This window comes from Cervus elaphus, chromosome 1 (assembly GCF_910594005.1).
Source record: "Cervus elaphus chromosome 1, mCerEla1.1, whole genome shotgun sequence".
Lineage (NCBI taxonomy): Eukaryota > Metazoa > Chordata > Mammalia > Artiodactyla > Cervidae > Cervus > Cervus elaphus.
The window spans coordinates 23947365-23962260 of record NC_057815.1 but is presented as its reverse complement, the minus strand read 5'-3'; the positions used below and the strand labels follow the sequence as shown (position 1 = coordinate 23962260).

The window sequence follows — 14896 nt, the reverse complement described above, 5'->3', positions numbered from 1 at the left end:
CTGAGGAGGCCTTACAAATAGCTGTGAAAAGAAGAGAAGTGAAAAGCAAATGAGAAAAGGAAAGATATACCCATTTGAATGCAGAGTTACAAAGAATAGCAAAGAGATATAAGAAAGGCTTCCTCAGCAATCAATGCAGAGAATTAGAGGAAAACAATAGAATGGGAAAGACTAGAGATCTCTTCAAGAAAATTAGAGATACCAAGGGAACATTTCATGCAAAGATGGGCTCAATAAAGGACAGAAATGGTATGGACCTAACAGAAGCAGAAGATATTAAGAAGAGGTGGCAAGAATACACAGAAGAACTGTACAAAAATGATCTTCATGACCCAGATAATCACAATGGTGTGATCACTCACCTAGAGCCAGACATCCTGGAGTGTGAAGTCAAGTGGGCCTTAGGAAGCATCACTACAAACAAAGCTAGTGGAGGTGATGGAATTCCAGTTGAGCTATTTCAATTCCTGAAAGATGATGCTGTGAAAGTGCTGCACTCAGTATGCCAGCAAATAATGGAAAACTCAGCAGTGGCCACAGGACTGGAAAAGGTCACTTTTCATTCCAATCCCAAAGAAAGGCAATGCCAAAGAATGTTCAAACTACCACCGAATTGTACTTATCTCACATGCTAGTAAAGTAATGTTCAAAATTCTCCAAGCCAGGCTTCAGCAATATGTGAACTGTGAACCTCCAAATGTTCGAGCTGGATTTAGAAAAGGCAGAGGAACCAGAGATTAAATTGCCAACATCCACTGGATCACCAAATAAGCAAGAGAGTTCCAGAAAAACATCTATTTCTGCTTTATTGACTATGCCAAAGCCTATGACTGTGTGGATCACAATAAACTGTGGAAAATTCTGAAAGAGATGGGAATACCAGACAACCGGAACTGCCTCTTGAGAAACCTGTATGCAGGTCACAAGCAACAGTTAGAACTGGACATGGAACAACAGACTGGTTCCAAATTGGGAAAGGAATACATTAAGGCTGTATATTGTCACCCTGCTTATTTAACTTATATGCAGAGTACATCATGAGAAACACTGGGCTGAAGGAAGCACAAGCTGAAATCAAGATTACCAGGAGAAATATCAACAACCTCAGATATGCAGATGACACCACCCTTATGGCAGAAAGTGATGAAAAACTAAAGAGCCTCTTGATGAAAGTGAAAGAGGAGAGTGAAAAAGTTGGCTTGAAGCTCAACATTAAGAAAAAGTAAGATCATAGCATCCGGTCCTATCACTTCATTGCAAATAGATGGGGAAACAGTGGCTGACTTTATTTTTGGGGGCTCCAAAATCACTGCAGATGGTGATTGTAGACTTAAAATTAAAAGACGCTTCTTACTCCTTGGAAGGAAAAATATGACCAACCTAGGCAGCATATTAAAAAGCAGAGACATTACTTTGCCAACAAAGGTCCATCTAGTCAAGGCTATGGTTTTCCCAGTAGTCACGTATGGATGTGAAAGTTTGACTATAAAGAAAGCTGAGCGCAAAGAATTGATGCTTTTGAACTGTCGTGTTGGAGAAGTCTTGAGAGTCCCTTGGACTACAAGGAGATCCAACCAGTCCATCCTAAAGGAAATCAGTCCTGAGTGTTCTTTGGAAGGACTGATGTTAAAGCTGAAACTCCAATACTTTGGCTGCCTGATGCAAAGAGCTGTCTCATTTAAAAAGACCCTGAGGCTGGGAAAGATTGAGGGAAAATGGAGAAGGGGGTGACAGAGGATGACATGGTTGGATGGTATCATTGACTGAATGGACATGAGTTTGAGTAAACTCCGGGAGTTGGGGATGGACAGGAAGGCCTGGCGTGCTGCATTTCATGGTGTCTCAAAGAGTTGGACACAACGGAGCGACTAAACTGAACTGAATAACATATACAAAGAAGCCTTTATGGAAATGTCAGTAAGGGATAGTAGACTGAAAGGCACAACATGCAAACACACATATGAAATTGCCGACAGTAAATCCTCTTCTTAAAGGTCCTTGTAGTTATCTTACAGCCGGGACTTCTCACTATTACTTGTGTTCACACCTTCTTTTCACCCAGATTCTAGTATCTCACTGATTTCTCCTCACCCAGCCGCTGAGACTTTGGATTCGTCACTCACTATTGTGAAAAGCAATTGTCCTCAAGATGCTCAGCTGGTGACTCTATGTGTGTTCTCAGTCACTCAGTTGTGTCCAACTCTTTGCGACTCCATGAACTATAGCCTGCCAAGTTCCTCTGTCCATGGAACTTTCCAGGCAAGAATACTGGAGCAGTTTGCGATTTCCTAACCCAGGGGATCTTGCCTACTCAGAGATCAAACCTTGTGTCTCCTGCATTGGCAGGCAGATTCTTTAGCGCTGCACCACCTGGGAAGTACTGGTGGATAGCCCTTTGGTTTAATAAGATCCATCCTTCCAAAGGCACTTGTGGGCAAAACTAGCATAAATTTATTCTGCTATGTTTTTAGACTCACTCACACCATTATTTTTACCATAAGATGTACAGATTAGCCAATACCAGATCATGCCTTTGAGAATAGCAATATCACATTATTGTTTGTTTAGAATCATCTCTTTGGCTAACCCACTGTTCTCAGGTTTTTAAGTAGAATTTGAGAATAGTTTTGAAAATAGACACTTTTCTTTATGTCTGGAGATAGTCATTATCATAACAGTCAATCTATAAATGTCCAGGTTCTCAAAGTACTCCCTAGTCTTGTTGCTGTCAATAACTGTTTCTGACATGTCTTGATAATCCCTTAACCATTTCATATTTTTCATTTGTATTCATCTTTTCTAAATCAGAATTTTACAGTGAATGAATATTCTCTAAATCACCTAAGACTAACCATTAATTTAATGTATCTTTTCACTTAGTATACCTACTTACTCTCTCATAGCACTACATCTCCCTGAATATATTGGTAAAAGCCACATTTAATCTCAAACTCCTTTTGCTGCCGTTAACTGATATTTCCTGCCCTTACCTTTTGTTCCTAAATCTCAGCTGATCCACAAATTTTTCTTCAACTCTGGATTTTACAGTGACATTAGATATGCATTACTGGCTGCATTTTTCATTGTCATAAGAATTGTAATTTATTGAACCATAATAACAATGTCCTCTAAAATAGTTACTCCCCTGCCAATCCTCACCAATTTACATACTTTTTTGTTGCCATAAATTTGCTTTCTAATTATCTCATGTGGATGAACAGAATTCTAATTCTTTATGCTACTACAGTCAAAATGAGAATCATAAATTCTGATACAATTGTCATTTTTTTTTAAATCCAAAATAACCTGCTATAGACATCCTCCTAGAAGAGCTTCTGATTCCCAAACCTGTACATGGCTATAGCATCAAATGTGTTTCCTATTGTGGTAAACAGAACACTTGATTGCATTGTTTGTCTCTGCTGTAAGTGCCATGAGAGCAGAACCATGTCTTCTTATTCTCTAAATTTCCAGTATATATCACTGTGTCTGACCTACATGAGATACCCACTGAAATATTCCACGATTTTTTTCATTTCCCAACTATGTTGAAACTATGGCATCTTTCCTTCTAAGGATTTCAATAGATAGAATTATTGCACATGTTATATACTTTTACAGAGAATTTACTTCTCTCCCATGACCAGAAGTAAATTCAAATCCATGAAAGACAGAGAAAGTAAAGTGGAGGGAGCATATGTTACCAGAATGCAAAAAGGAGGATTAAGTACAAGCAGGCTTCAACATGTGAAACTTACATTTAATTTTTTTCTTGTATGTAGGTTAGTCAAGTTCAAACACATTTTTAATAAGCAAAATCTATTATAATTTTTTCTAGTTTCCCAATGCTATTAATCTTTTATGATGCAAATACTGACCACTGACAATGAACAATATTAGCAACAGAAGAAGTCACTTTCTCCTTAAGCTTACCAGACATTTTTACATGTGTTTTTCTTTATAGTATAGGCACTTGAAATTTAGAAAGGTTACTAACTTGCCCAAATTTGCTCAGACTGAAATGTTTAGGAAATTGTTTTTTGTTTTATTTTGTAGGAGACTGTTTTGAATACAGGTCTGTATGACTACAAAATCATTGTTCTCATCATTATACAAAGAAATCAAAATACTAACAATTATGAAAAACCACAAAAACAATGAAACTGAATAAAAAATGCATTTAAAATCTTCATTGCTGCTACTTGCCTATTACTCACAGACACACACATAAGTTTATTGGGGGCAAATGAGTAGAAACAGTATAATACAGTGAGACACCTCTGAACTGATCATCAGATTACTAATCTTCTAATGCAGTTACCTCCACAACTAGCCATATAATCTTGTATAAATTGTGTAATCTCTACAACCTTAGATTACTGACCTGTAAACACAAGCTAATTCTGTGTCCTACTCTGTAGTTCTAAAACTCTATTAACCATAAATATATGTTCAATTCTAGTACCATGAACAAATGTCCAAAAAATATACCTAACTTGGGACTTCCCTGTTATACAGTGGCTAAGACTTTACGGTCCCAATGCAGGGGACCTAAGTTCACCTTCCTATTCAAGGAACTAGATCCTACATGCCACAACTAAGAGTGAGAGCTGCCAAATAAATTAAGGAAATATGTTTTTAAAAAGAAAAAAGCCTTAACTTGGCTACCCAATATATCCAAATGCCAATTCACCAAAAAAGTAAATGCAAAAGTAAAACTAAAAATACTCTTTTTTATTTTTAACTTTTCAGCCATCTTCTACATTGTTAAGGTTTTATTATGGATATATTTAACAAATTTTGATTACTCTTTTCAAATGATTTGAAGATGACAATTTTGAGTACTCCCTCAGGATACTATTCACTTCATTAACCAGGAATAACACATTTTCAATGATCTGCCCCTTTACTTCCTACTTCTGTGGCTTCAATTTCTCACTATTCTCAATTGTCTTCTAATGCTATTGCTTTGTTATTACTTAGATGTATTTTTCACCTTCTCTTATCTCTGTAAAATTTTTCTGCTCTCCTTCTCCAACTGGTGAGCTCTACTTATCTTTAAATATTTAGCTCAGCACCGCCTTCTCTTAGGTGGTGGTTTAGTTGCTTAGGAGCCTTCCGTAAACCACCAGAGGGAATTAAACTCTCTGCTGCATTCCCATAGCCTCTTGTGTACACTTCCATTGCTGCATATAACATATACATGGCATTGGTTTGCATATCTGCCTAAGCCATAAGCTCCCTCTACTTAGCTCAGAGTGTTGTATACAGGAGACAGTCAATAAACTTTTGGAATCCCTGATCGAATATCAGATGACTAAAACTGTGTCATCATTTCCAGGTTTTTTATAGGCAAGAGGGTCAAAGCAACAGTCAAGTTATTGAAACGCAGAAACCTCAAGCAGTAGTCCCACTCCCAGATGCTGGAGTCTATATTATTGAAGTTCGAGCATATGGTGAAGGAGGGGATGGAACCGCTAGTTCCCAAATCAGGGTCCCATCATATTCAGGTAAGTTTTGACACAGTAGGCTTAATTTGATAACCACTAACATTAACATGATGCGAATCTCATCAAAATTAACATGATGGGTTGCATGGTTCAGAGACTTTGCAGGTTCTCTACTCTTATCCTCTGATTGTTATATGTGAGCATGCTTCCCTGCTCATTTGTTTCTAAGTCTTTGCCACCCCATGGACTGTAGCCTGCCAGGCTCCTCTGTCCATGGGATTTTTCAGGCAAGAATAGCAGACTTGGTTGCCCTTTCCTTCTCCAAGGGATCTTCCCAATCCAGGGATCAAATCCAAATCTCCTGCATCTGCTGCAATGGCAAGCAGATTCTTTACCACTGAGCCACCTGGGAAGCCAGATTACTATATGATCCTCTGATTAATACAAACAATGGTGGCCCACCCACAACTGTGAAATTTCCACACATCTTGGAAGGAGTTAACATTCTCATTAAGATACCTTTATTTGTGAAATTCTCCAGTCTTCCCTGACCACAAGAAGTACCCTGCTGGCCATGTGGGCTTTGCAATACTGCTTTTAAACCAGTTTTGCTCTTGTTCAGTTGTAAAGTCATGTCCAACTCTGCAATCTCATGTACTGTAGTATGCCAGGCAACCCTGTCCTTCCCTGTCCATCTCCCTAAGTTTGCTCAAACTCATGTCTATTGAGCCAGCCAACCATCTCATCCATTGTCATCCCTTTCTCCTCTTGCCTTCAACCTTTCCCAGCATCAGGGGATTTTCCAATGAGCGGGCACTTTGCATCAGGTAGCCAAAGTATTGGAGCTTCAGCATCAGTCCTTCCAACGAATGTTCAGGGTTGATTTCCTTTCCAGGACTGACTGGTTGGATCTCTTTGCTGTCCAAGGGACTCCCAAGAGTCTTCTTCAGCACCACAGTTCAAATGCAGTTCTTTGGCGTTCAGCCTTTTTTATGGTCCAATGCTTATATCCATACATGCCTACTGGAAAAATCAGAGCTTTGACTAGACGGACCTTTGTTGGGAAAGTGATGTCTTTGATTTTTAATATACTAAGTTTGTCATAGCTTTTCTTCCAAAGAGCAAGCATCTTTTAATTTCATGGCTGCAGTCACCACCTGCAGTGATTTTGGAGCCCAAGAAAATAAAGTCTGTCACTGTTTCCATTGTTTCCCCATCCTATCTGCCATGAGGTGATGGGACCAGATACCATGATCTTAGTGTTTCGAATGTTTAGTTTTAAGCCAGCTTTTTCACTATCCCTTTTCACCTTCTTCAAGGGACTCTTTAGTTCCTCTTCACTTTCTGCCATTACAGTGGTATCATCTTCATATACAAGATTGTTGATATTTCTCCCAGCAGTCTTGATTCCAGCTTCTGCTTCATCCACCATGGCATTTCACATGATATAGTCTGCATATAAGTTAAATAAGCAGGGTGAAAATACATAGCTTTGATGTACTCTTTCCCAATTTTGAACCAGTCCATTGTCCCATGTCCAGTTCTAACTGTTGCTTCTTGACTCACATACACATTTATCAGAAGGCAGGTAAGATGGTCTGGTATTCCCATCTTTTTAAGAATTTTCCAAAGTTTGTTGTGATCCACACAGTCAAAGGTTTTGGTGTAGTCAATGAAACAGAAGTAGATGTTTCTCTGGAATTCTCTTGCTTTTTCTATGATCCAGCGAATGTTGGCAATTTGATCTCTGGTTCCTCTGCCTTTTCTAAATCCAGCTTGAACATCTGGAAGTTCACAGTTCACGTATTGCTGAATCCTGGCTTGGAGATTTTGAGCATTACTTTACTAGTGTGTGAGATGAGTGCAATTGTGCAGTAATTTGAGCATTCTTTGGGATTGGAATGAAAACTGACCTTTTCCAGTCCTGTGGCCATTGCTGAGTTTTCCAAATTTGCTGGCATATTGAGTGCAGCACTTTCAAAGCATCATCTTTCAGGATTTGAAATAGCTCAGCTAGAATTCCATCACCTCCACTAGCTTTGTTTGTAGTGATGCTTCCTAGGGCCCACTTGACTTCACATTCCAGGATGTCTGGCTCTAGGTGAGTGACCACACCTTTGTGGTTATCAGTGTCATCAAGACCTTTTTTGTATAGTTCTTCTGTGTATTCTTGCCACCTCTTCTTAATCACTTCTGCTCCCATTATGTCCTTAACATTTCTATTCCTTTTTGTGCCCATCTTTGCATGAAATCTTCCCTTGCTATCTCAAATTTTCTTGAAGAGATCTCTAGTCTTTCCCATTCTATTGTTTTCCTCTATTTCTTTTCATTGTTCCTTTAAAAAGGCTTTCTTCTCTCTCCTTGTTGCTCTAGCTTAATATATCTCTTTCTCTATTGTAGTGACTGCTTTTATCATTAGATAATGGACAGTGAGGGACAGGAAATTTTAAAGGGAATGTTTTTAAAAATTAAAATATTATTAGGTTTATTGATTTAAAAATAAATTTTAAAGTTCATTGCATTTTTTCTTTTTCCAGCTTTATTTTGAAATATAATTGAAATTTAACATTGCATAAATTTAAGGTGTACAAAAGTGGATATGATACACTTATATATTATAGATCTGTATGCAAATATATTGCAAAAACATAGCTAATACCTCCATCAGACCATATAATTGCTAATTCTTCCTTGTGGTGAGAACATTTTGAATTTACATTCTTAGCAACCTTCAAATATATATTACATTTTGTTAATTGCAATCATGATGCTGTATACTAGATTGCTAGAACTTATTTGAACATCATTATTATTATCAGCAATATTAATAATTTCTATCCTTTAGTGAGCCCTTGCTATAAGTCTGACACAATCATAAATGCTTAACAACTTATTTAATTTTCTTAACAATCTATGAGGTAGGTGGCATTTTTTTTGTTTTATGGAGAAAATTTAAGTAATTTGCCTAAGATCATGCTATAATTAATACTATTATTAATACTCTTATTAATACTAAGAGGAAGAATGGGAATTAACACCCACTGCCACCATTATTATATCAGCAAGAGAAAAACTGATTAAAAAAAGGGAGATTTTACAAATTCAGAAGAAAGTAACCATTTCATTGAGCTTGTGAAAAGAAAAAGCAAAAGATTACATTAAAGACATAAATCTCTTATTGAAAAACTATTAGGCAATTTTTATGAAAGCCTTAAATAAAAAATGCTTAATATACATTTAATTAATGGGTAATTATGAGCATTATTATTTGGGTTTCTGTGGGGACTCAGATGTAAAGGATCCACCCACAATGCAGCAGACCTCGGTTCCGCCTGCAATGAGGGACACCTGGATTCGATCCCTGGGTCAGGAAGATCCCCTGGAGAAAGGCATGGCAACCCACTCCAATATTCTTGCCCGGAGAATCCCATGGACAGAGAAGCCTGACAGGCTACAGTCCATGGGGCCGCAAACAGTCAGACACGACTGAGTGACAAACCACAGCACAGCACGTGAGCATTATTTATTGAGCAATCATTCTCAAGTAAAATTATCAACGTTTATGTTTCAGTTGATAATACTTTGTCCAGTCAACCCATTTCCTGAGCTTTAATAACGTGCAATCTCCTGGTATTGTCTTAGACCCATAAAACAGGAGCAACAATAGGTTTCCTTCTTATCTCTTTTCTAAAACCCAAAAGCGTAAGAAGCTAAATGACCTGCTCAAGTGAAATAGTTAATTAGTTTTATATCTGAGACTAGAAATTGACTCAATGTTTTTTTGTTGCTTGTGCTTTGCTATGCTGAAATAGCATGTTTTGCTTTCATGGATTCTATGTGGAATTTGAGATATAGACCCTACTTAACATTCTGAAAGTGAGGAGATTTTTTGCACAAGTGTCATGTAAGTTGATTTAACAAGGATGCAGCCACTCTCATATAAATGGAAAGAATGCTTTCATAGTTTTTATTTATTATGCATGCACACTCCAGTGAGGCTTTGCCATCAAACCTTTCTTATAGCTCACATGTGGCCATGCACTGCACAATGACCCCATTTTGTACAAGTTGAAATATATGTAACATTCTACAATACGTTGATTAATAGGTTTTATTAGCACCTTAGCTGTAAAAATTTTCAAAGGAAAGAAGATTTGCTGCTTTGAGTGTATGTATGTGTGGTTTACAAAGCACAGGTTTCTTCAGTTCTTAAATATGTCTGGAAAATAGACAGAGTCTATCCTGTAACAAAAATCACACCCAGAATTCTGTTACACTCAATCTGGCCAGAGAGGATAGCTTGACAGAAGGATGATTCCAAAAATTGGTTGATACATTTTATTATTAATCTATCATTATGGTTTTAATTAAGGCCAATCATTGTTTTAATAGAGATAACACATAAAAGCCCCTCTTTCCCCTAATCCCTAACTCAATAACTTTAAACAAGTTTCTATCATCTTTTAGAGCCCCAGTATCATCTGCAACACTGGGATAAACAATAGCACATACTACGTAGGAATGTTGTGAAGATCAAATAAGATAGTCTGTATAAAGGGCTTAGTACAGTACTTGGCATATAGTAAGCATTCATTAGAAATCAGTCATGATGATTATATGTCCCAAGACTTCTGGCTTGAATAACCATTACAGAAAATCTAAGAATGATACTTAGTTTGTGAATTTATGGAGCTATCAAAACTATTTCACAAAAAATCCATCCAAATTAGTGAGTTTAGTCAAGCAGACACCCCAATACATTAACTACATACAATGCTTCTGTCTCAAGACGGAAGTCATGTACAAATCTTTGCAACCCTATGGAATGTAGACTGCCAGGCTCCTTTGTCCATGAGATTCTCCAGGCAAGAATACTGGAAGAGGTTGTCATTTCTTCCTCCAGGGGATCTTCCCAACCCAGGGATCAAACCAGCATCTCTTATGTCTCCTGCATTGGCAGAAATGTTCTTTCTCAGTGGCGCCACCTGGGAAGCCCTGGCCAGAGTAATAAAAGATGCCTCTTCTTTGCCGAGTTTGATGTGAGAATCTCAATTCAAACAAATCCAGAATTTAAGCCTGCTCATTGTAAAATCAATTAAAGATCCACACATAAATAATATCTTATGATTAAATTTAAAATTAAATTTAAAAATTTATTTGTTGCCACAAACTTTTGCTAATTATTTTTATTCCATTTCCTGAATTTTGCACTATAGAAATTATTTTATTCTCATACCTGGAATTTGGGATGTTTTCCATCAGTGTCTCATTGTTGAAAGTCATACTTAGATATATTTGTTTTAGATATACTTGATTGATGTTTATATATTTTTGATTAGATATATTTGTCTAATGTGACACGGCCTTTTAAACACACTATTCCATATACACTTCTGCCCTCAGCATATCTTTTGAGATCCCCAGACAACCTCTTGTTTCCTAAACACAAGGAATGTTCTCATCAGAAACAGGATTGATGTTGCATTCATTTGTCTTAACATACCTAAAAAATGAGTTTATCCTAGCTCAGACAGTGCCAAAATAATTCTGTCCATTTAATGCTTCTCCTTTTCACAGGTGGGAAAATCACCAGTGCTCAGTCAGCCCTCCACACTCTCTCCATGTCCTCATCAGTAACGTTGCTTTTGGCATTGATGATTCCTTCAACCCCTTGGTGAAAACTTCAGACTTAATTTGATCTTTGCTTTAGCTTGATAACTACAGTGAATAGAGTAGTAATGTAACTGGAAACTCAGGACCTTGAGATGAGCGTTAAAAACTTGGAACTATACATGGTGCACTTATAGGAGATTGAGGGGATATTACTTATCCATCAGGTTTTTTTTTTTTTTTTTTGTAAATGGATAGGACAGTTCTTGGTCCAATAAAAATATGCAGATTGTATGTAATGAATTTTTGTAAATAAAAGTAATTTCTGTCAAATGTATTCTTTACTTTTTTAGTATGTTGGAATTTGATTTTATATCTGATGACCCTGAGTGTGTGCCATCCATTTGTTAAGTAAGTGGTCTCTAGCAGATCTGTTTCAAACACAAATACAAAACAGAATGAAAAATTCACTTAATACTCCAAGTCTACTGTTTTTAATTTTTCCTTCATCTGACTATACCAATCGACAAGCCAGCAGGAAATATGAAAAAATACTTCAATTGTGTGGTCAATTATAGGATAGTACACAAAAATTTTCCCACAAAAATATTGAATGATTGCATTATGAAATAGCAAAATTTGTCAAATGCTATTCTGTATGCATCCCTAGAGCCAGTTATTAGGGTAGGGAGTAAGCCATTTATATTAGTGTAAGGTAAATAGAAAGTGAGTCCAAATGAACTGAAGTGCTATTGTTTTCATCAAGTACTATGTTATCTAGCTGAAAATATAATAAATGTTTATTTTTAATAACAAAAGATAATTTAAAGTCGCTATATATACATGTATAGATGATCACTAAAGGCTGCAGAAACTGACATGCTGCCAAGGGTGCTAATTTGAAAATGAGTAAAAGACAGCTTTCCATTTCCCCACCTATTGCCAAAAAAGGTGTTGAATTAGGCCCAAGGTTTTCTTCTAACTGCAAATAACTTAAGGACAATGAAACTTTGTTCTACAAGTAGTTTTACATACAGATAGTCTATGGATTAAAATGGTGAAGCATAACAAATGTTGACTTTTTAAAAACAATTTCATGCATTACAAGCCATTAATAAAATCTTACTGACTATTAAAATAGAGGACCTCTTGGATAAATTGATTTTTTTTAACTAAGCTGTGTGTGGAAACATGACCTCAGTGCAGGGGCCCAGCTATTTCTTCCAGCCATCTACCGCTTGAGAGGTTATACCCATTTACTATTTGAGGATCAACTTGAACATAAGTGATCTTTGGTAGTTGTTGGAAAGTGAGGTGAAAGTGTTACATGTGATAATTTCTTACAGACATTCTAACAAATACGAAAATAGCCAGAGTTCACATTAGACCCAAGGAGATGCTTGAAGGGATAGTTATTGCAAAGTCATACGCCAAAACAATAGCCTGGAGAAACTACCACTTTACAGGTGTTGTTAATATGATAACAAAAGGTTGATTCCTTTCTCTTTCTTTGTAAATTCTAAACCTGTTAATGCTCACATTTTTAATAGTGAGCAAAATGAAGCAGTATTGAGCTCAAATTGCTAGCTTTAGAGGTTAATCCTTATGGAATCAGAAGAAAGATTAGACTTTCTGTTCTGAACATCCTCAGAGACTGGTTTCAGAGACACCGGACCACTCTTGTATTGGTTACTCCCTCTCTCTGAGGGGAATTATTTCCAAAATACCCCTAAACAAACAAGGAGTGATTAAGAAGACTCTTTTGGTTAATAGATTATTGTAGTATGTTACCACAGATGGTAGATATCAAAGCCTGTGAAAAAGGACAACCAAGTGGCCTTCCTTGAGCACCTCCTTTGAAGCGGGAGAGACTGGACTTGGCATATGGAGAGAATGCTAATTGTTTAGCAGGCAAATAGGAGCTCTCTCAAGTATGACATAGCTTTGCAGAAGCAGATTGTACATCCAAAAAATGCAGCAAAAATATTAAAGAATGGGCAATAACTTTTACTTCATATTTGATAAATCAAATCATTTTCTTCATTTTCCATGGTGTTTCAAATGAGACAGTGGACTTTGAGAACTGAGTTATAAAGCAAAGCCCAATGAAATATAATGTCAGTAAATGGAAAATTCAATCTAACCAACATTTCTGATGAGCTGATAGATGGTGTATATCTGACAGAATACTTAAATGTAGAATATCTGAAGTATTAAAGAAATCAGTGATATGGAATGGTTTCACTCAATGTTCACAGAATATGTATTTTGCATCATGAAGCTATTAAAAAACAGGTTTAAAATGTTTATGTGTTTATGTATTACATACTGTTACTTTGTAGAAAGCAGAACATCATTGCTTATCAAGGTACATTATACTCAGTGAGCTTTTTCTTGGATGGGATAGTAACCACGCAGTCTTAAATTACTAAAGAGACTGTATTTTTGTATAATGTCAGTTGAACTATGAATAAAAAAGACTCCCCATTATTAAAATTTTCATGAATGTTTTGCATACCCAAATGAAGGTACTGTGGACCCCATGTCAAACCATTAAATATATTGTATACAATCTGTATATATACTATATATAATGGTATATACCATGTGGAAGGCACAGTCAGATAATAGTTCTGTGTACTGTTCTTGTAACATTAGATCTTTTTAATAAATAATTCTCTTTTTATTGACTTTTATCTTCTCTCCTGTCAGCTACATGAATAACATTATTTATTTTATGCAGACCACACTATGGTCATTATTATGGTGGTGCTTTCACAGTGAAAATATCATTATGTTAGGACTTTGCATGCTATGATTATCTTAAACTGAAAAATCTTTATAGAGGTCCTTAATAGTTCCAACTTGAAAACTGGAAGCTATGTCAAAGAATAAACCAAGCGAAGAAGAAGTACAAATGAGATAAACTCAGACTTAAACTCTTGATTTATTTCTTCTCAAGAAGAAGACTTCATTAAATGCATTTTGTAAAGAGTTTGTTAAATACACATTTCTGCTTTTTTAAAGAGCATTATATCCCAACCTGGGCTTCATTCAACAGTAAAGTTCAACAGTAAAGAATCTGCCTGCAATGCAAGAGACCCAGGTTCAATCCCTGGATTGGGAAGATCCCCTGGAGAAGGGCATGGCAACCCACTCCAATACTCTTGCCTAGAGAATCTCATGGACAGAGGAGCCTGGTGGGTTGCAGTCCACAGGATTACAGAACGGGACAGAACTGAAGCAACTAAGCAGCAGCATATCCAAATCTATACCAGGCACAATTCTCATAGAGAGCTTTTACGCTCCCTCTTTTTTGCTTCCTTAGTACCACTATCGTCTCTATTTTACCAATAATTACATGATGTTCAATGATTTGTATGTAAATATTCCTTCTCCACTGACTAGGTTATGAAATCCTCCAAGGGAGACTAAATTATGCTCATTTTTGGATTTCTCTCACTAGGGTCCAATATAATACCTAGCACATATCAAGTGAGTAATTGATTGGATTAAGTTCCACGCTCAACTTTAAACTTTGTTTAGAACAAGCTTCCAAAAGCCTGAGCAGTTATCCAAATCACCTGGGAACTCAAATTCTAGAGACTGATTCAGTAGGTCAGAGACAAGGGAATGCTTATTTTCAAAATCTTATCAAACACAGAATGATACAGTTCTATTGAAGGGAATTTGGCAATAACTAGTAAAATTTTATATGGATTTACCCTTTGACCTAGCAATCTCATGTCTAGGGATCTATTTTTAAAATAGACTACAAAAATATGCAATTTTAGGTGAATAAACAAGGCGCAGAATGATGAACATAGGCTCTCTGT

The 14896-nt window shown here is 36.6% G+C and overlaps 1 protein-coding gene across 1 annotated transcript in view; it reads left to right on the top strand.

Annotated features, from left to right (window-relative positions):
• Positions 1–13756, top strand: part of CNTN5 (contactin 5) — a 1534958-nt gene extending 1521202 nt beyond the window's left edge. Inside the window, exons 24-25 of the mRNA XM_043897056.1 lie at positions 5342–5510; positions 11028–13756. Coding sequence (XP_043752991.1) covers positions 5342–5510; positions 11028–11128 — 270 coding nt within the window. The 3' untranslated portion in view covers positions 11129–13756. The remainder of the gene's footprint in view (positions 1–5341; positions 5511–11027) is intronic.
• Positions 13757–14896: the final 1140 nt, after the last annotated feature.